This window comes from Myxocyprinus asiaticus, chromosome 13 (genome assembly GCF_019703515.2).
Source record: "Myxocyprinus asiaticus isolate MX2 ecotype Aquarium Trade chromosome 13, UBuf_Myxa_2, whole genome shotgun sequence".
NCBI classification, from domain to species: Eukaryota; Metazoa; Chordata; class Actinopteri; order Cypriniformes; family Catostomidae; genus Myxocyprinus; species Myxocyprinus asiaticus.
In genome coordinates, this window is record NC_059356.1 from 11752210 (window position 1) to 11774660 (window position 22451).

Below are 22451 nucleotides of genomic sequence, written 5' to 3' on the forward strand. Positions count from 1 at the left end.
GGGTGACTTGACTCAATGAAGTTCTTGATTTTAAGTTTTTAACCACGATGAAACTGCAATGTGAACACCGTCTTGGCTGCGCAAACGCCACACGCAATTTTACCAGATGTCAGGTCCCGTGTCATGTGAAACTACCTTGTTTATTTTCTATCACATTGGATACATACCCGTCTTTATGTTTTCGTCGTGCCAGCCACCTCAGTAGTCGATGTTATACAGTAGAATCTGTAGTAATATTCAAGTGTATTGGTTGACTGATGAGTGTGCCTGTGCATGTGCGTGCGTGTGTGTGTTTGCTTAAACACAGTGAAACAACTCTGGCTACGTCTACACTTCAGGGGCTAATACAGCTGCATGCAGACAGAGATGTGTTCATTAATTTCTGTTTTGTTATTTATTTATTTTATTGCATCACAAATGTCATGGATTTGGCTGGACTCGGAAAGAAATCCAGAGTCCCAAAGGCTCGAGTCCGAATCAAGTCCGAGTAAAACTGCATCCGAGTCCGTGACAAGTCCAAGTCCATTAAAATTGGACTTGTGACTCGGACTCAAGTGCGAGTCCAAACTCGAGTACCCCAACTCTAGCAGATACATTCAGGAAAATGAGGCAAGAGGAGGAAATGACATAGAGACGGAGGGGAAAATAAGAGCTTTGTGCCTGAAAGTGGATACACACTATCACAATAGTTTCATAAGTATGGACAGGTGCAGCGCATGGAGATAGAAAAAGATAGGATTCATTTCTTACAATCATGTTCTCAAGAGCGTGTTTGGCCAGCCAGCAGTTCAGAAAAACAGGAATGAACAGGTTTCTGAGGGAGGGCAATATCACCTGATTGGAAAGAAAAAAAGCCTCAACTTTGTTCAGTTTAAAGAGATTTGTGATACAACACATTGCCTTTTCAAAAGTTTGGGATCACTAAGACATTATGTTTTTGAAAGAAACTGATACTTGTGTTCACCAAGGTAGTATTTACATTTATGCATTTGGCAGATGCTTTTATCCAAAGCAACTTACAGTGCACTTATTACAGGGACAATCCCCCTGGAGCAACCTGGAGTTAAGTGCCTTGCTCAAGGACACAATGGTGGTGGCTGTGGGGATTGAACCAACAACCTTCTGCTTACCAGTTCAGTGCTTTAGTCCACTACACCACCACTTGATATTTAAAAGAGTAGTTCACCCAAAAATGAAAATTCTCTCCTAATTTACTCACCTTCATGCCATCCCAGATGTGTTTGACTTTCTCTCTTCTGCAGAACACAAATGAAGATTTTTAGAAGAATATTTAAACTCCATATAATGCAAGTGAATGTTGACCAAAACTTTGAATCTCCAAAAAGCATATAAAGGCAGCATAAAAGTAATCCATATGACTCCAGTGGTTTAATCAATGTCTTCAGAATGATATGATGTGTGGGGGAGAAACACATAATTATTTAAGTCCTTTTTTACTATAAATCTCCATTTTCACTATATTCTTCCTCTTTTGTTTTTTGTCAGTTCGCATTTTTTGTGCATATTGCCACCTACTAGTTGGGGCTGGTCAAAGGTGGAGATTTATAGTAAAAAAAATATATACTTAAATAGGGATATACGTGAACCTACAGAGGTGAAAAATTCTTCTAACATTTTTCATTTGTGTTCTGCAGAAGAGAGAATGTCATACACATCTGAGAAGGCATGAGGGTGAGTAAATGATGAGAGAATTTTCATTTTTGAGTCAACTATTCCTTTAACTGATCAAAAAAAAAAAAAAAAACATTCTGTGAGTATCTTGTTTTCCAGTAAAACTATCTAAACATCCTTCAAACAAGACAAAACCACCTGATAAGTAAAAGTGCATGAAATGTTAGGGCTTGTTTTCAGATAATGTGTCTTGAATATAAGCATATTTTGTCAGATCTTTCACTTGATTTTCATATTTATGCTTAAAATAAGAACAAATCTGAAACTGGCAAATAACAAGAAAAGGTTAAAATGGGTTAAAGAACTTTAAGATTGGATGGTAAATTATTAGAAAAGTGTATTATGCATGGAGGATTCGAAGGCCAAATTTATACAATGGTAGAAGTTTGAGAAACCCTGAACTAAAGCACCCTAGGGGAATGGAGCCTGCATTTATAATGTGCGCTGCATCATTTTAAAATGAATTTGTTGAGGAAAATAAAGAACATCCAAACCACAACCACGATTAGTTTTAACCAATCATCAGCATTCTTCGACATGCTGAGTTTTCCTATGTCGAGAATTTCAGGGATGTGCACAAATAGCAGACATTTCACCAAACAAATAGCTTAACACATATTTACACTAATCCCACATTTTCAGTGTGAATGTTTGCTATGAATGAGCTTTTGAACAATGGATTGCTACGGCGCTATACACAACAGGTCCAATGAATCATCCATCGACAATCTGAATTATTTTTTTTTTTTAAGAAATCAGTCATATTTTTTTCTTCAGATTGCAAAGAAAACTGACTGACTGCAACATTTTGGCAGAGCAGCGCAGACGAGATGACAAAGATGTGAAGAACCCAAGTGCAGTTTATTTACAATGTGCTTCCAATGTGAAAGTATACTGAACAAAACATGAACTTAACTACGACTACCAAGAACCAGGACAAGCAAAGAGGCAACGATACAAAACAAAACAACCAATGACAAAACTAAATATATAACAAGATAACAAGACAATAAACACATGAACAAATGAAAAGACAAGACTAATGAAACCAAACACCAAAACGCATGAAACATGAGGGTAACAGGAAACCACATGACTAAGACACATGACCAGACCAGGAAGTAAACATATTTCAAAATAAAAGACATGAAAATGAAATCAAAACCTGAAAACATGAACGTGAACAAAAACACACAAACACGTGACACTGGCCAATAAAAAAAGGTGTTTAAGTCATGTGTCCTGAGCCACGGCAGCTACAAAATCCAGCGTGTTGGTGGTGCCAACACACCAAAAGTTACTTAGTGAACCGACATAAAACACCTAAAGAAGAACAACTTGGAACCAGCGTTAAAGATGGATGTGGAGCCGCTCGTCTTTGGTATCAGAGCACAGAATCATTTTATAAGTGCCACAGTGGCTACAAAAATGTGGAGAGGAGGGAGTTATTATGGCAAGGAATTGTAGAAAAAAATCTGAATCAATGGTGTGTTTTTATTTAATGTATTTCATTTTAAGAAGTCTTGTGACTTATGAAATTGTTAGCAAGCTTTTTACTTACGTTTCTATTAACATTTGTGTGCAGTGGTGGACGTGAAATTAAAGGTGCACTCAGTAATTTTTTTAAGTTATGTCGAAGTGGCTTACACTGGCTTACACTGACACCTAGTGGCCTGGATGCTGCATCATTCAAACACAGTAGTTTTCAGTTACCAATGCCATTGTAGAAATTCACTTTGCATAGTAAACAAGGATTAATTTAATCAATGAATGAAAGTGTCTAGTAACAGGGCAGTTACTGAGATTAAGCGAGTAGCATTCAGCTGGTCATGTGATGCTAACATGGCTGCCCCCATGAGGCGCCCCTGCTCCATGTAGAATAAAAGAGCTTTTATAAGGTTACTGATATGACTGAACTCTTCATCTCACATGAGTGATCATGATTTTATACATTTGATTTAAAATTACTAATCATTTCTTTAGAAGTAAAACTTTTTAAATGAGGAAAAAAATGACTGAGTACACCTTTAAAATGGAAAAACTCGTACTGTACTAAAAATATTGCTTTTCGTTAAGTGCCACCTTCGGGTGTAAATCTGCTTTTCATAAATCCAGAGAAAAACTAAGTCTCGATCTTGGTGTAAATAGACCTTTTTCAGAAGATCATCTCACATTTGGTGTGAACAGTCCTTGAGCCAAACAAAAAGTCAGTGCATTTCATCCTAATGTTTAGAGACATTAAAAGAAGCTTGTTTGCCCAGTAAGTATAAATTAGCCTTAAGTCTGAGTGACCTACAAGGAAATGGTTGCAGAAACCATGTGATGAAACTTCACCTAAATTATGAACTCACAGTTATAATTCCTAAACTCTATATGGCTGTGCACAGAGGAAAATGTATTTACTCAGAAGTTTCTCTTTCATAGCTCAGGAGACTTAATGGGGTTCTCAGTTTTATTAAAATATCTATCTTTGTCTTAGATGTTTCTGCTAAAATTCCTTAGGAGAAATTACTCTAAAACCAAATCAATTGTTGACATCCAGGAAGAGCGTAGTGAAATACAATTAATATGGGTAGCTTAGCTCAGATAATTTGGTCTTGACATAATTTGACGAGAAATGTATTCATTTTGATACCTCTGAATTTTGATGACAGACTTTGGTATCTTGGCAAATCTAGAGCTATACATAGCTCATTTGTAATTTTTAGTTCATTTGTCAAAGTGGAAGATTTTACGATGAATAGAAATTTGGAAGAATACAGCATTCATCTGAAATACAATAGTCATTTGTAACATTATAGATGTTTACTGTTATTTTTGATCAATTTAAGGCAAACTTTGTGAATAAAAGCATCAATTTCTTAAAGCTTAAAAATGTCATTGTGATTTCAGTCTTTTGAGAGGTAGTGAATAACACACAATACATATTCATGAAGAAGTGAGAATAAGTATTTTATGCTCTGAAAATTCCATTCACATGTTGTACTCACAGTGATCACGAAAGGAATGGCGCTGATCATCTCCAGAATGAATGGAATGCGCAATACTTGTTCCCAAATGTTGCCCTGGAAATAAGGATACTCATGTCAGGGTCAAGGAAGACTACTGTCCCGGTGACCTCTAAGATTAAGGATAAAAGACCGCTTTGACAGAGTTTGAACCACTGAAAAACAGGGGGAACGCACTTTGGGAACACACTTCATTAATCATTTGCAGTTGAGCCTGTGGCTCAATTAAGGCATTAAACGTCTGGCACATCTTACAAGCATGATGTATGTTTATGTCGAACCCATGTGGGCTCTGTGTGGGCAAACAGGCCTTGTTGGTTTTGAAGGAAATCAATGCGAAAGGAAGAGTCAGAGAGATGTGTTGATGCAGGTTGTAGTCATCGCAGTGAAGATCAAAGGAGGTGAAGGAGACTGAGGGATCTCTCCACTGTCAAGAGTCTCTGAGGACAAACATGCCTTGTACTTCCTCTACTCACTTAGTCTCTCCAAAACAGCTCAAACAAAAATGATTGATTGCTACCAGGCAAACTTTTCCTATCTCAATCTTTCTCTCTCTTTTACTCACCCTCTATCCCTGCTGAAAGACCAGGTCAAACTGAACACTTTTTTTTTCTGTCCACACTGTTTTCCTATGTAAACATGCACTAGATGGACGTCATCATGCAACATCTTGCTGTTTTTTCATCATCTCAAGCCATCATCTAAAAGTGTCTCGAGACACCTGCGTTCTGTTCAATTCTTGCTGCTACATCTAGCCTTTAGTGTGAACAGCCCCTAAGGTGGTCAAGCTTGTTTTTGCAGCATTGTAGCTGGTTTGCTCACCCAAAGTGGTCTACCAACCTTAATTAGCATGACCAAGATGGTCTACTAGGTCAAACCCAAGTCCACCGATGGTAGTGCAGCTGATCACATTGCAACATTTAAAAAAAAAAAAAATTATGTTCTTATTGAGTAATTTTGTCTTATTTTCTAGTAAAAATATCCTTTAAAGCTGAAGTATGTTACTTTTTTGGTGTTTGGTTGAAAACCAACAGTTTATTTTTGACATTTCGTTTGGTAGTGCCAGTGGTGCAGAAATTACATTCTTCAGTTATATGGATATTCCGGGTTCAATACAAGTTAAGCTCAATTGAAAACATTTGTAGCATAATATTGATTTCCACAAAAATGTATTTTGTCTTGCCCCTACTTTAAAAACATTTTTTTTTTTTTAATTGAGGTGATAGTGTGGCACATATAACAGAAGTGAATGGAGCCAATTTTTTGTTAAAATACTCACTTTTCAAAAGTATAGCCATAATGTTAACATGATTTTAGTGTGATAAAATCACTTACTAACCTTTTCTGTAAAGATATAGCCAATGTTACAACTTTGTTGCCATGTCAACCAGTGTTGGGTGTAATGCATTACTAAGTAATTAATTACTGTAATTAAATTACTTTTTCATTGAAAAAGTAAAGTAAGGGATTACTCTTAATTTTTCAGAAATGTAGTTACTTCTGATGTAATTGTGTTAAACTGTATTGACTCAATTCTATATAAAACAATAGTGAATTTAAAATCGAAATTGAATGTCTTATGTTAAAATATATGTTTTCTTATTTAACACTGGCCCCCTTAAATTCTTTGGTCACTTCATGAATTATTTATTTGATTTTATATGATTTATTTGAAAGAATTAAAAGAACAATTTCATGTCTATCCTTGTATTTTTCATCTGGTCGAGGTTGATAAGAGTTTTAGAAAGTAATTAGTAATAAGTAATGCAATTACTTTTCAGACAGAGTAATTAGTACAGTAATCTAATTACACTGTAGAAGATAGTAGTTTAAGTAATTAGAAGAATTAGAAGTAATTAGTAGTTTGTAATTAATTACTTTTTTTAGAGTAACTTACCCAACACTGATGTCAACAAACCCTAAAACCCTAAAATGACTGTAAAAATGACAATTTAAACAACTATACATTTCAAATAATTCACAAGTTTTAACAGAAGAATTAATGTAAGTGCTTTTATCAAATTAAAAGCTTCACATTTCTGTCTTTAAACCCTCCAAAAATTTAACCCATTCACTTCCACTGTAAGTGCCTCCATTTTTGCTTTTTTTTCTTAAAGTAGGGACGATTCGAAATTATTTTTTTTGCGGTAATCAATATTATGCCGCAAATGCTGTCGAATGAGCTTAACTTGTATTGAACCCGGAATATTCCTTTAAATGAGAACAAATAACTTGAGAAGCAGAATGACACGATTTCAAGTCTTGTTTTCAGAGAAATCTAAAACAAACTTTAATTGGGTTTATGCTTAAAACAAGAAAAAACTATTCACCTACAGGGTAAGAATTTTTTTTTCCCTTTGAATAAAGGTTTTTTTTCTTAACCCATTAGCAATTTTTTTTTCTTGCTATAAGAATAAACATTTCTACATTTTGTTATACAAAATTACTCAGTAAGTGCAACCATCAGTGATCAGTGCAACCATCTAGACCAGTTTGGACCAGCTAATGAAACATAAATGACCAGCTAAAAAGCATGTAGGACCATCTACCATCAAAAGCTTGTTTTAGTTGGATTTGTCTGCCATCTTAGACCAGCATTAATTTCCAGGTTGGTCTAGCTGGTCGAATTTAGCTGGTGAGGCTGGTGGACTAGCATGGTCTTCTGGGTGAAGCTAGCTGACCATTGAAGCATTGTTGGTTAAACTAGTTTAAAAGCTTGCTGTGAACATCCTATGCTGCATCCACCATCCAAAACTCAACATCTGCTTGTGACCACTCTGACCTTTTGTCTCATCTGTTTTGTCTGATCTTCTCAAATACTAGCCAAATAACAGTGGATATTTTGTGCCAGTTTGGGACCAATCTACTGCCTCACTGTGTACTTTGGAAAAAGCAATGTGCCCTAGGCTGTTTATCTCACCTTGTAACTGAGGTACACCAGCAACATGGTCTCTGAAAAACTGATGAATGCAACAAGCACCTAAAGAGAGGGGACAATAGACAGACAGAGAGACATTAAGAGACAGAGATGAGAGAGAAAGGCAGAACGATGTAGGAGAAAACAGCAGGGCCTGAGGCAGTATGTTGCACACTGTCTTGAGATTAAATAGCCAAACTCAGGGCAACACAACAATGGCAAATATTATAGTATGTGTGTTTGTGTTCTTCTGTGTTATTGGATGGCAGAAAGGGTTTATTTGTTCTGACCTGAAGAGTCCAGAGTGGCAGAGGTCTGTTCACCCAAATAATGAGGGACCTGATGACAGGAAGCCATGACGAATTGAGAGAAAAAGTGAAAGAAAATAACAAATTAGAGACGATCAAGAAAAGGGCCAATAATTAAACACACATGTCAAACAGCCACACCAATTCCCGAATCCAATCCATTTATGATGCTACAGGAATCTGTAATAAACAGATTCAAACAAACATTTTTGTTACGAATGAAGAAATCAAAGCTCTGCAGTGTGTATTCTGCATAAACGTAATGAGCACAGTGGCATCATGTCAGACACACAGCAGGGTGCTGCCAGAATTTCTGATGCTTAATAAAGAACAAAAACTGAAGCGCCTTGTTTAACATGTTCCTGTCTTTTCGTTCCTCATGCACTGGGTCCTAAAGTCAATTAATCAGTTCTACTGTTGGAATGATGAGACAAAACATACCAAAGGGGGAGAGAAAACAACAGTCAGTTTCTACTAGAACATGTTAAAAAGAAATCATTAAAAATTTGAAAGATTAACACAGAAATTCATTCTGCTCGGGTTTTATGAATAAGGCCCATTATTTTTGCATTTCCATTTGGTGCCACTAGTGGCGCAGCAATTACCGTATTTTCCAGAATATACGTTTTTTTAAGAGCTGTCAAAATTAATCTAACTGTGATTAACGCATTTACTGTTAATAAAGAATAAACCAGCATAAACACTGGTAGGAAGAGAGGAACCTTTGCGTCCTCCCAGAGTCATTACACTGATGCACACACCAAAACATACACAACAGCGATTCCGTGTCAATGATCAAGTAATGAAGAAAGGACCACTTAACGCTATTTGCTGTACAAAACAAGACCAGACAGGACTTGTTTTCAGAAATTAAGTACTTTTCAGCCTCTGTAAGGCACAATTTCATTACCACAGAAGCACATCAAGTCTTAACTATTACCAAAATGCTGAATGAGACGTTGTCCGCAGCGATTTTCATGAGGAGTTTAAAGCAGCGCTTGACGCTGGTGTTGATGCCCTGACGCAAATCGTGTATGTGGCTTTACGACTGCTGTAGCAAACTGGATAGCCACCGTCTGTCGGCCGATTAATATTGTGGAGGAATAAAAAGGGAATTAATGTCAATTGCAATGAATACGCAACGTATGGGGGGAAGAGTCCTTTCAATTATTCAACATCTCCCAACTTTGGGAAATTATTAATATTACTTGAATTAGTGCTATTTTAGTGCATTTCTATCTTTATACTTTAGAAGGCTTTGGTTGGAAAATGTTAACAAAGCATTATTGCAACATATTGTTTTGCTTTCTTTCCTAACAAGGAAATAAATACATTTATGCATTTGGCAGACGCTTTTATCCAAGGTGATTTACAGTGCCCTTATTACAGGTACAATCCCCCCAGAGCAACCTGGAGTTAAGTGCCTTGCTCAAGGACACAATGGTGGTGGCTGTGGGGATCAAACCAGCAACCTTCTGATTACCAGTTATGTGCTTTAGCCCACTACACCACCACTCTATAATAGAGTGATAAATAAATACATTTTGACCGGAAAAGAAGTATATACTATACAGCATAGAGTCATATTTCAGCACTTTATAATAATAATATAATAATATAATAATATTTTTTTCATGAAACTTAAGGCCAAAGGGTTTATCACAGTAAATGTTTGGTACTACACCACTTCGTGTTGCCTGAAAAAATGAAACACAAGCTTTGATCCTGCAGGAAACTGCTGCATCACACATTTCTTTGCCTAATTGCTCGTTGTGGATGTCGCATTCTGTGAAGGAAGACCTTTATAACGACTATGTATAATTACTACATATACATGCACGGCTAATCCAGATACAAGGAAAACATTATTAGAGGTCAAAAGTAATTTTCTCAGTCTTCACAGAATTTTTGTTAGATATGATGCATTAGTTCAGATTTGATGCTGTCGAGTTTTGACTCAGAAGCAGCTCTGTATAGAAAACTATACTTACAGTAACTATTAATTAACTGCTTGTTATGATTTCTATGCTGATAAATCTACCACACAGGAAAAAATGTAATTACTTATGTACGCTTATTTTGGTAAGGCAAGTGGCTTATTTTGGGCTTGTTTTTCCAGAACAGGTTGCTTGTTTTTCTTGTGAGATCTGGCAACACTACAACTGGTATTTTACCCAGCCCTTAGCGCAGAGTACTGTCATTTAAAAAAGAACGTAATTAACTGTTCTTTTATTTTGTTCTAACTGGTAACCTTTTGGAAAGGAGGCCACGAAACTTCTGAACCAGAATGAAAAAATACAGTTTTTGCTCAGAACGAACCGAAATTAAAAACATTTTGTTTTAAGTCCCTGATTTAAATGTATTTGATGTCGGCCGGTCAAACACTGCACACCAAAATACATATGCTTCCACACAAACAGGTGAAAACATCAGTCATAGAGACTGTAGTAGCATTTTTAAGTAGACTATTCAGAGTGTTTTGTCTACAAAGAACCAAGTATTTTACACAACGAGTTTAAATACTCTGTCTACCATAACACTACTGTGCTAACAAACAGAGTTACCGGAACTCTAAGACCCCACAAAATTAGTAAAAACATTGTCAGTGAACAGAACAATTAGTGCAGCACAAATAGGGTTGCAAATTTCAGAAATATCCTTGATCAATGTATTTGCAAGCACACAAAGTTACATACACTCACCGAGCACCTGTTCAACATCATAATAAACATCATGTGATTATCTAATCCGCCAAACGTGTGGCAGCAGTACAATGCATAAAATCATGCAGATACAGGTCAGGAGCTTCATTTAATGTTCACACCAACCATCAGAATGGGGAAAAAATTTGATCTCAGTGATTTTGACCATGGCATGATTGTTGGTGCCAGACGGGCTGGTTTGAGTATTTCTGTAACTGCTGATCTACTGGGATTTTCACGCACAACAGTCTCTAGAATTTACTCAGAATTGTGCCAAAAACAAAAAGCATTCAGTGAGCGGCAGTTCTGCAGACAGAAACGCCTTGCTGATGAGAGAGATCAACGGAGAATGGCCAGACTGGTTCGAACTGACAGAAAGTCTACGGTAACTCACATAAACCCTCTGTACAACTGTAGTGAGCAGAATAGCATCTCAGAATGCACAACATGTCAAATCTTGAGGTGAATGGGCTACAACAGTAGAAGACCACGTTGGGCACTATATTAGGACCATAGTGTTCCTAATAAAGTGCTTGGTGGGTATATGTTCTGGCTTATGTGTCGCTTTCTTTACATGCAAAAAAATACATATGAAAAAAGATTACTTAAAGCAAATGCTCCAGATTAAAACAAGCTCAAATACAACGTATTACGATGCGTAACTGTTGAGGTAATCTTCACAGAGCAACTTGACATTCTGAGCGGCAGAATGGCAGGCAGAAGTGCAACTTTTACACAGGTGCATCTTAACTTTTTTTTTTTTTTCTCAGTAACGTGATTTTGTCCAGGTGTGACTAACATTCAGGTACAACTTTAATTCCGAAAAATATGGTACTTTACAGTTTAGTTTCATACGACACATTGGAAGAGATTTGGTACAACTCAATGTGTACTGTGGAAAAAGCGCATCATCTAGAAAGTATTGTTTTCTATTGTCTAAGATTTGGTAAACATCTTAAAAAGAGCAGATTCACAAGAATCCAAATTCCTAAATGTTGCAAAAAGATCTATTGAGTGTCTTGAAATTTACTCTATGCATACATGTGAATGCAGAAGCTTCTAGCTATGAAATCTTTGATATGCATATATCAGGGTTTAATGGCATAGACATTTCAATGTAACACCATCGACCCCCCTAAGTACTGAGGTTGTAATCACAGCAATGCAAAAATGCATGTTAACAATGAACAATGTGTTGGCAAATCATTCATGTCTGCACTTGCATGCTTCTGGGTCTACAAGTCCCTTTTCTCACTAAGAAAGAGAGTATGCATTTTGTTCTGGTTTTCCATAATAAAACAAGCACTTAGCCACCTTCTCCTTCATTAATCATGCCAAATTCAAGAGTCTTTTGGGGCGGCTGTGGCTCAGGTGGTAGAGCAGGTTGGCCACTGATTGCAAGGTTGGCGGTTTGATTCCTGACCCATATGACTCCACATGCCGAAGTGTCCTTGGGCAAGGCACTGAACCCCAAGTTGCTCCCAGTGGCAGGCTAGTGCCTTGCATGGCAGCTCTGCTGTCATTGGTGTGTGTGTGTGTGTGTGTGTGTGTGTGTCACAGTGTAAAGCACTTTGGAACCACTAATTTAAAAAAAGTGCTATATAAGTGCAGACCATTTTCCATCTGGATACTTACCAGTCAAAATGGCTTCTGTTGTGTGTAGAGGCATTCTGTCTGAGGCAGCCAGGACTACAGGGAAAGAAAGAACACATGCTCACAAAAAGAGATGTAACTACATACCTTTAATGCATGGAATAACCAAAGGCACTTCAATGTTCTCCAGATTGTTCCTCAAGTATCTCATTTTCTCCTCTGTCCACCCATACTCTCTCTCCAACACCACATGTACTCTTCTCTGAACTGAAACTAGACCCCTCCGATTTCACATTTGCCCATTCTTCTCCTTTCCTGTCACTCAATTGCATTTCCCTTGGGCATGAGCTCCGCAGTATTCTGCTCAAGCTCTTCAGCCCTCTGGTTGTCATCAAAACAAGCTTTCATATTTTTTATTTACACTGACTTATTTGCTCTTTTTCTTTCTTTCATTCTATATCTGAATCTCTCTTTCTCACTATCTAGTATCTCATTCTCTCTCAACACTCTCTAGTGCTATTCCAAAACATACTTAGTTGCCTTGGTGTCTACTTTCTGGCTACCTTTTAAAGAGTGATTTGAAGCAACAATGCCACATGAAGTAATTCATTCTCAATGAGAGTTGGTAATTTCTGGTGACATGAATGACTGGAATAAAGTTTGCATCTCTCATTATTACGTTCTACTTCTTTTTTTCTCCATTCCCATTTGTCTCACCAGTCTCTCTCCTCTTGTGGGTCATCTAGGAGAACTCGTACGATATACAGCAGGCAGCTGAGAACCTTCAGGAAGAAGTTAAACAGTCGTACTCTCAAACCTGCAGGCGAGAGCGGTAACACATCACACATCAGCATTACAAAGAGCTTCAAAAACAACAGAGACATGAAGCAGAGTACTCAAAGACAGGACAACACAGCTCGTGGACAGCACATCAAATGACCAGAAACAAATACAAGACCAACCAATTACCAGCTCCACAGAGCCACTCACACGGGTCAACAGCACTTCACGTAAAAGCAAAAACAAACTACCACCTCGCAGGACAAGAATTGCTACAATAGAGCACAACAGTCGGGCTCCGGAAGCAAAAATCCCATTTATTTTCTCCATAGAGAAACAGAATTTTAATGGTAACTTATAAACCTTTCAAAACAGACCTAACAACAAAAATGTAATCAGTATTTTTTGTCTCGTTATAAAGTAAAAATATCTAAACATCCTTAAACTTAACTTAAAAATTACTTAAGTAGATTTATTTTTCTTACCCCTCCTGCAATTTTGGTAAGACTTTACAATACAGTTCTTTTTGTTAACATTAGTCAGCACATTAGGTATCTTAAACTAACATTGAACAATATTTTTACATTTATTTTATTATTATTTAACCTTGGTTCATGTTCATTTTGAAAATACAATTGTTCATTGTTAGTTCATATTACATTAATGTTCACATATACACTTTTAATAAAAAATCAATTTGACGAATCGAATTGTTGAATTGTTGAAATTAACATTAACCAAGATAATATGTGCTGTAGAAGTACTGTTGAAGTATTGTTCATTGTTAGTTCAAGTTAACTAATGTAGTTAACTAATGTTAACAAATACAACTTTATTGTGTTGTGTTAGCATAATTCTATTAAGCATAAATTTAACAAGATTTAGTGAGGTTTATTCTTCAAGATATATTCTCTCAAAACAAGTATTAATATCTCATTCAATTTAAAAGTAACTTTATCTTGTTTTAAGGATTAGATATTTGTACTGCAAAACAAGACAACAAGTGTAGCTCATTCCCACATAAAAGATATTAAATACACAGTCTCATATCTTTGTCTTTTTTTTTATTTATTTTTTCAGATTTTAATATTTCTTTGCTTCAAATCAAAGTTTGTAATGTTGGGATTTATAATGGAGATGAATGGGTTGGTTTATGGCTCAGAACAGTTTATTTTTAGAATTTGTCAAAATCTCCAAGGAGAAAATGAATGCGGGAAATAATTCCGAAACCCCGGCCGATGAAAAAAATTGGCGTTCACTGTTGCGCTGTATTAGAGCCGCTCCTCAGCCTGGGATGTAAAAGAACTCACTGGATCTTTGGTTTTTGATGAAGAACAGCTTGAGACGCTCCTTGAAAGTGTTTTCATTCACATAGAACTCTACCTGCACTCTAAAAGGAATGATGATGTTTGGATGGAGAAAAGCAAGAGATAGAGAGGAACGGGGGAAGGACAATAATGATGATATGTTTGAGAGAGGAGGCAAGAGAGTTAGTCTTATTGCAGAAATATAAAAAGCAATCAATTGAGAAGTAGAGAGTGGTGTTGCTATATTAAAGTCTAATGGCTTTAGGAGGAAATGATGTTGCCTCTTCTGTGCAAGCGGTTGACCTCGTTGTCTGTGCTGACTCAATCCACAGTTATAAATGACTTTCACAGTGAGGTTTTGCAGAACAGGAGAAGCCATAACTCTCCACACTCAGCAAAAAACATTTGAAACTGGAGTTACAGACCCCATGAAATCAAAATAGGAATTTTATGTATTTGAATCCGTGTTTATTACCTTTCAAGCGATCTATATATGGGTGTATAATGTCCATCCCCCAATACCACCTGCAACCGACTAGCAAGCAAATCATGGTTTATAGCTGTGATTTAACTAATGCCTATTGGCTATTTTAAGCTGCACTATGTAACTTTGTGCTCTCTTGCAACATCTGTGGTTAAACTCACAACTGCAAGCAATTTGAGGAAGAACATTTTACGTGAGTTGTGTTTCGGCACTGCTCTTCTGAATCTCATGATTTGAGCTTACCTGGACATCACCTGTGTGTGATCATGACTGGGAGATATTCAAAACCAGAGTCATAACGTGATATTCTATTAAACATTATTTTATTACACAACCAAACCAAAATATGACTTGCTTTAATGACGATAAACAACATTTGTATTTACATATTTTGAATGAATGAATTTTACACTTAAAGTGTATTTACACAGAGAACAGCAGACTCTCCTCAATCACCACCAGTCATCAGTATATTTTAATATAATTATTCAAGTGTTTTATCTACTAATAATGTTTGTACTGTACTACATTTATCAATTTAAGAGGTTAAACTTGTGATATGGCTGGTATGAGTTCAATAGAAGACTTTATTATTTTTTAACAGCTCTGTTAAAAAATAATAAATAATAATAATAATGTATCTGATTGGGCAAGATACATGTAATCGAAGATACATTCGATTTTGAAATTAAATAATCGCCCAGGAATCATGAATCGAAATGCTGATGTTCTTTTCAGCAACCAAACCCCTCTGCAGTTCCAAAGTCCATGACAGAGGTGGCCCAAGGAATTACAGTTTCTCTACTGCCTAACAAGGTACCCCAGTATCCTGCAAGTCATCCCCCTGTTGTGTTTTGTGCTACGGTCGATGCATCCCTGTAAGGGATAAGGAAGAATTGTGAGCCTTGCAAAAAGCTAACCCTGTAATAGGCTCTTTCCTTCATTTTTGGAGAAGAGGCGAGCCTCCAACTAGTGAAGATTGCAAGAGGCAGGCTGATGGTGTTCTGGATTTGGTGCGACAGTGGCGGAGGATTAGAGACCGTGATGGAGTTTGCACCGGTTGGTTTATCCCTCAGAAGAGGTGAATGGGATCCTGCAGTTGTTGCTGCCGCAGTGCTTGCGAAATGGAATTTTGTCTGCTCTGCATGATAAGCAAGGCCATCAAGGGTGTGAGAGAACAACCAGTCCGGTCTGGCAGCAGTGTTATTGGCCCAATATGCAGAAGGATGTGGAGAAGTGGTGTAAAGAATGCGAGCGGTGTGTGGTAGCAAAGGCAGTGCAGCCAAAGGTACTGACGTTTCCTAGGAACCTTCTAGCCTCTAGACCACTTGAGATTGAGGCTATTGATTTTACTACCTTAGATAAAGCCAGCGATGGGAGAGAGAATGTGATGGGTGTTGCTGACATTTTCTCCAAGTTCACCTAGGCTTTCCTACTGCAGATCAGAGGGCAAGTACGGTGAAATGCGTCCTCACTGAAAAGTGGTTTTATGTCTATGGCGTTCCCCAACGTATACACTCTGATCAGGGGCATAGTTTCGAAGGGGAGCTACTTCAGTACCTGTGTAAGGTTTATGGCATTAAAAAGAGCCGTGCTACTCCCTACCTCAGGGAAATGGGCAATGTGAGCAGTTTAACCACACACGCTCCATGACCTTTTGTGGAACCTTCCTGAAGAGAAGAAACGGCACTGGCCACAACAAGTTATTTTTGCCTACAATACAACTGTATATTCTGCTACTGGTTACTCCCCAAATGAGTTGATATTTGGACAGAAACCACGTTTGCCTGTAGATTCACTGTTGGGCATCCCGGAAGAATGAGACTGAAGGGACAGTGGAAGATTGGGTGAGGGAGCACCAAGAGCATTTGCAATCATCTTTTGGTGCTGCTAAGCGTCATCTAGAAGAGGCAGCAGTCCACAGGGCACAGCAGAACCTGAAGGGAATGCCTCTCTTCTTCCTGTGGGCATGATAGTATACCAGCGAAATCATGAGCAAGGTTGAAATAAAATTCAGGATACCTCGGGTTCTACAATGTACAGAGTCGTTCGTTGTCTGGATGACTTTGGGAGAGTGTACACAATTTGTCCTATTGAGGAGGCTGGGCCAGAGAAGAACATTCATCGGGTAGAACTGTGACCTTTTCCTGGTAGTCCTGTAATTTCGGTGTCTGAATGTGAGGATGCTGCTGTTCCACCAGCACTGACGGCAGGCAGAGAAGAGAGTTGGGAGGGACAGGAGGATGATAGTGATATGAATAGTCCTGTGGTATTGGTGCCAGTCTGTCATAATCTTCCAGAGGCCCCTTTGAGCCAACACCGTGAGCAGCCAGTGCATTTGTCTGTAGGCTGTAGTAATCTTGCAGAGGCTCCTCAGAACCAACACTGTGAGCAGCCAGTGCATTTGTCGGTAGGTCTAAGAGACCTGATTGTGGAGTTGTGTTCAACATATAGAGAGGACGATTCCACTAGTGTTTTGTAGAATTTGCACAATTGAGTCATTTTTTTGAAAGTTTTAATAATGAACATTATTTCCTAATAAACTGTGGTTTGTATGTCAGCTGGTGCTTCCTGAGCTTATCTTATCAGGGGACTTGCAGTGGGACTTTAACCTTGTGTTTGCCTATATACATAGAGAAAAGGGGATCTCCTAACCCAAACACAAAGGGAGTGGCATAGTCTAGGTGGGTTATTGGTATAGTACTGCCACATATGCTTTTTTTTTTTTTTTTGCACATTTTATCTTCACCAAGCTAACAGTACACTACAGCTGTGGAAAAAAAGATAAAGAGATATAGCTTTACTGTTCAACTACGCTTGGGAGTCGTGACAGATAAATGTTAGTAAGGGTGTTGATGAGATGTAAAAGTCTTGTAATTGATGCTGTATGCTTTCTACTAGTGCTGTTCAGAATGTCAGTGCTGTCTTGCTCCATATCGCTTTAAAATATAAAATTCTCATGTACAATTCAAACGTGTCGCATGAGGTTTGTTTTGTGGCATGATATCGAGAGAAGCCCAGTTTAGGGCACCTACATACTGGAGTTAACACTGCATCAGACAACGCTGTGAATGCATTGATTTAATGGGAATGGTGCGTCGGAAGTATGGAGAAGGAAAACGCAAGGGTTTCCGATAGTGAAGCTCTATCATGTGACCAAAAGTACTCTGGTGAAGGTATCTGTTGACCAATGGGAATCTCGGAGATGCAGGACTAGTTGCGCTATGAAATTGAAAAAAACATGGTGGAAAAATGCAAACGTTCTGTGTATTCATTCCCTGTTCTCTATTATCTTTCTCTGTCAGGTTAAAAAGATATAATTGTGGACAGAGAGCCTGGAGAAGAGTTTCAATGTTTACTGGTACATTGTCAAAAATATCTCTATCCGTGACCGCCTCTTCCCTCTGTGGTACACGCCTTCCAAACGGACCTTTCTCAGTCCCATCCATCAACCACTCCATCTGAGCTTTCCCTAATGTGTAAGTGCCCTTAATCACGCATGTGATCCGCTCTGTGCTGTCCTCCTGTTACCGGAGCTCACAAATCGAGGGAAGCTCAGTTGACACGCGTGCACCTGAGTGCTCCAGTATACAGTAGTAGGACAGAGAATCTCTTGCATGAGAGACTCTCGGTGGATCGCATGACCCGCAAGCAATACCAGTTTTCTATCACACCGCGCACATACATGTACAACATGCATGTTTAGCGCCAATTTATCTTGCTTTACTCTCACGTGACATTCGTCCCTCTGTTGTATACAAACAGCACGCTTCCGACTTCTCACATGAATGCGCCATTGCATGATCGCTACAGCAATTTGATGCATTGGCTGCTGGCAGGAAGCGATTATTTTAAGTTAATAAAGTTTAAATTATCGATTTGTTTCTTACACCAGCCTATCGATTTGCTTCAGAAGACATTAATTGATTGACTGGAGTCGTGTGGATTACTTTTATGCTGCCTAAATATGCCTTTTGGACCGTCAAACAGCCAGCAGCCTGATGGCACCAGTTTACTTGCATTATAAGGACCTACAAAGCTTCAACATTTTTCTAAAAATCTTAATTTGTGTTCTGCTGAAGACAGTCATACACATCTGGGATGGCATCAAGGTAAGTGAATTATGAGATCATTTTCATTTTTGGGTGAACTATTCCTTTAAAATGCTGCCTCTGGATGATGCTCACTAGGTTTTGAAACAGACCATATAGGTCATGAACATTTGGTAAAAATATTACAGGATAATGTAGATACATCGGTTAACACACGAGTATTGTTGGATTCATACGAGCATGACAAGCAATATAAGCTTCAACAACCCTACCAAACAACATATCAAAACACTATAGCAAATTATGGCAAGGAGGAGGGCCGGGCCGTGATGACGCACGTCCGGCCACTAATCAGGCTAATCAAGCCCATGAGAGGGATAAAGGCAGCCGGAGGCGGCAGATCGGGAGAGAGAGAGCTACAGGCAGCTGTCCTGTATGTGTGTGTGTTATATGTCTTTTGCTCTAAGTTAATCATTAAATGATTATTTATATTGTCAAGCCGGCGAGAACCGACTTAACAATATAAATAATATTTTAATAACCAAAAAGACAAACACACACACACACAGGTTTCGGACAGCTGTCCGTAACTCTCTCTGTCACACTGCCGTCTCCGGTCGGCCTTATCTCTCTTGGGCTTAATCAGCCTTATTAGGGGCCGGGTGTGCGGAATCACGACCCGGCCCCGCCCTCCGCCCTGCCATACTCTGTTACACAAATATAAACAACTTCGCCAAACAGTTAACAGATAAACATCCATCCAGACTGCAACAATGCTGTCCTGAACTGTGTGACAAGATTTTACATTTACATTTATTCATTTGGCAGGCGCTTTTATCCAAAGCGACTTACTAAAGAGGAAAACATAAGCGAATCATCTTAAGGAGACAGTGGTATGAAAAGTGCCGTATTACAAAGTTTCACTAACATCAGAATAGTATTCAAAACAGAATAAAGTGCAACAGGAATATATATATTTTTTTTTAATGACTGGTTAAGTGCTCATGGAAAAGATGTGTTTTTATTCGTTTTTTGAAGACAGAGAGTGAGTCAGCTTCACGGATGGTGTTGGGAAGGTCGTTCTACCAACATGGTATGATAAAGCTGAAAGTCCGGGAATGTGTTTTGGTGCCTCTTTGTGTTGGTACAACAAGGCGACGTTCCTTAGCCGACTGCAGGCTTCTAGTGGGCGCGTAGCTCTGCAGAAATGATTTTAGGTATGCTGGAGCAGACCCAGTGACTGTTCTGTATGCCAGCATCAGAGCCTTGAATTTGATACGTGCATCAACCGGCAGCCAGTGGAGAGAGACAAGGAGTGGTGTAACATGCGCTCTCTTTGGTTCATTAAAGACCAGATGTGCTGCTGCATTCTGGATCATTTGCAGGGGTCTAATTGCACATGCAGGGAGGCCTGCAATGAGAGTGTTACAGTAGTCCAGTCTAGTTATGACAAGTGACTGGACAAGCAGTTGTGTGGCATGTTCAGAGAGGAAGGGTCTTATCTTCCTGATATTGTAGAGTGTAAATTTACATGATCTTGCGGTCTCTGAGATGTGGTCTGTGAAATTTTGTCTGTTGTCGATGGTTACCCCTAGATTTCTGACCGATTTGGAAGGACTAGATAAACTGAACAGCGCAGTTTCCCCAGCCAGAACACGAGAAAGCCAATACTTCTTTCTGTGTTTACGGACATGATGTAATGATGAAAAACATAAGCCTGCGATTTCGCGCCAAATCCAACCCGACAGCTCAAAATATAAATAATTTTTTTATGCTTACCGTAGTGAATCAGGGAAAGGTAAGGACATTGTTTTGAAAACTGATTTTTTTAATGTGCTCAATCAATAATGGCATTTTATTCATTTTTAACCAAAAAAATCTTCCATTGTGCAGCTTTAAAGAAATCAGCTGACTTCACCAAGCCCTCTCACTTTTCAATGCCTCCCCTCTAATCTTAAAAAAGGGCAATGCTTTTGTGAAAGCTGCATATTTTAAACGTTTATTGCTGCTATAGTTGCATGTACTCAAAGGCGTAGCAGCCACGGGGGACGTGTCTCCGAAACTCTTTAAAAAGGTAATTTTGTCCCCCGCACCTTTTCAAGCTAAACCCACATCGAGTCCAAATGGTGGATTTGTATACAGTATTCTTTGCATTTTGTTACTCTGGGCTGATTGAGCGACCATCCAGCCAATCACAGGTGAGTTTCATGAGCAAAACAACCCTTACGTAATAGGCCGTCAGTCAGACAGTCTAATCAACGCGGCTCCGTTCATTTCGACAAAGATGCTTTCAACAATGCTCATTTATCCATGTTTTTTATCTGCATTGATGTTGATCTAAATGAATAATCTAGAGATGAGGAACACACAAATGAGAGTTATTTATCCGCATATCATTCTTGATTTGCAGCATTATGTGAAATGCACTGCAAAAAACAAAACAAAACAAAGGACAATCCTTCTTTTAAGCACACATTGTAAGTGGAGTTTATATCAGTGCAAGAGTCTTCATGAAGTTATGCTTTTTACATTATGTTTGTGAGGTAATAGTTTGATTGTTTTTGCCAATTTAAGCAGATTACTAGATCTGTGTTAAATATGTAAAGCTATTTTTAATATCAGCTCCTGTTTTTTACCTCTATGTTGGTGTGCAGTCGACACACTATAGGAAAAAAGATAGATCTGCTGTATTTTACTGAAGTCAACAGATATGTAGACATGCTTTTTTATACATGAAAACGTACGTTATTGAAACTCATAATTATTATAAGACTCTTATTGTTGTCTTTTAATATAAGTCATGCTCAGCAGCTCACAAACTGTAGGGAAATGATAGATTTTCTTTGTTCTTATAGTGCTTAAAAACTCTACTAAATTCTCTTTGTTGGTCTGTAGCCATACACATTTTAAAGGATTAAAAATGTCTTTTGTCCGTTGATTCAGTGACTAACTCATTTCACACAAGACACTCATTTGTCAGCACCTACTGGTATCACCAGAAATGGTCACTGAATCATTAAATGGATCTGAACGAATTTTGGTGAACATAGTCAAAACACTTGAGCCACTTGGATACATTTAAATCCCACAATGCACAAGCACAGAGTAAAAAATAAATATTGTGCACATGCACAGTAGTCATTATTGTAATTGATTAAATAATGTATTCAGGACCAGCTTGTGCTCAGTCTTTTATTGTCATGTGTGAAACAGAAGCAAGTGCTCCACAAGATGCCCTTTATTTTTGCAGCTAATTTTGCAAAATGTTGTAGTTATTTTGCAATACTTGAATCTTTAAAATACTACAAATATTAAAAGTAAATAATACGTACATATTCCTACAGCAATTTACTGTGATTCTTAAATACAGTAGTTTGCTGTTAAAAATGTTGCATTCTGGGAGATCAAGAGCAGGCTCACTGTGAAGTGACTAGTTTTACGGTAAATAGCTGTTCTGTGCAAGGCATTAGGGGAAAATGAACATTTAAAATCATATCATCTTGGTGAAAGCTATAGTGACATTTTGAAACGTATATTTTAACCACCCCCCCATGAAAATGTTGTGATCATGATGTTTCTGACCAACACCTCTTTTCTTTATCATCTCA

The 22451-nt window shown here is 38.1% G+C and overlaps 1 protein-coding gene across 1 annotated transcript in view; it reads right to left on the minus strand.

Annotated features, from left to right (window-relative positions):
- The window catches only part of LOC127450604 (potassium channel subfamily T member 2), a 142341-nt gene that overhangs the window by 68944 nt on the left and 50946 nt on the right, over positions 1-22451 (minus strand). Inside the window, exons 2-7 of the mRNA XM_051714842.1 lie at positions 14311-14390; positions 12938-13037; positions 7908-7956; positions 7621-7680; positions 4683-4757; positions 751-834 (exon numbers count right to left, since the gene is read on the minus strand). Of these exons, the coding sequence (XP_051570802.1) occupies positions 751-834; positions 4683-4757; positions 7621-7680; positions 7908-7956; positions 12938-13037; positions 14311-14390 (448 nt within the window). The remainder of the gene's footprint in view (positions 1-750; positions 835-4682; positions 4758-7620; positions 7681-7907; positions 7957-12937; positions 13038-14310; positions 14391-22451) is intronic.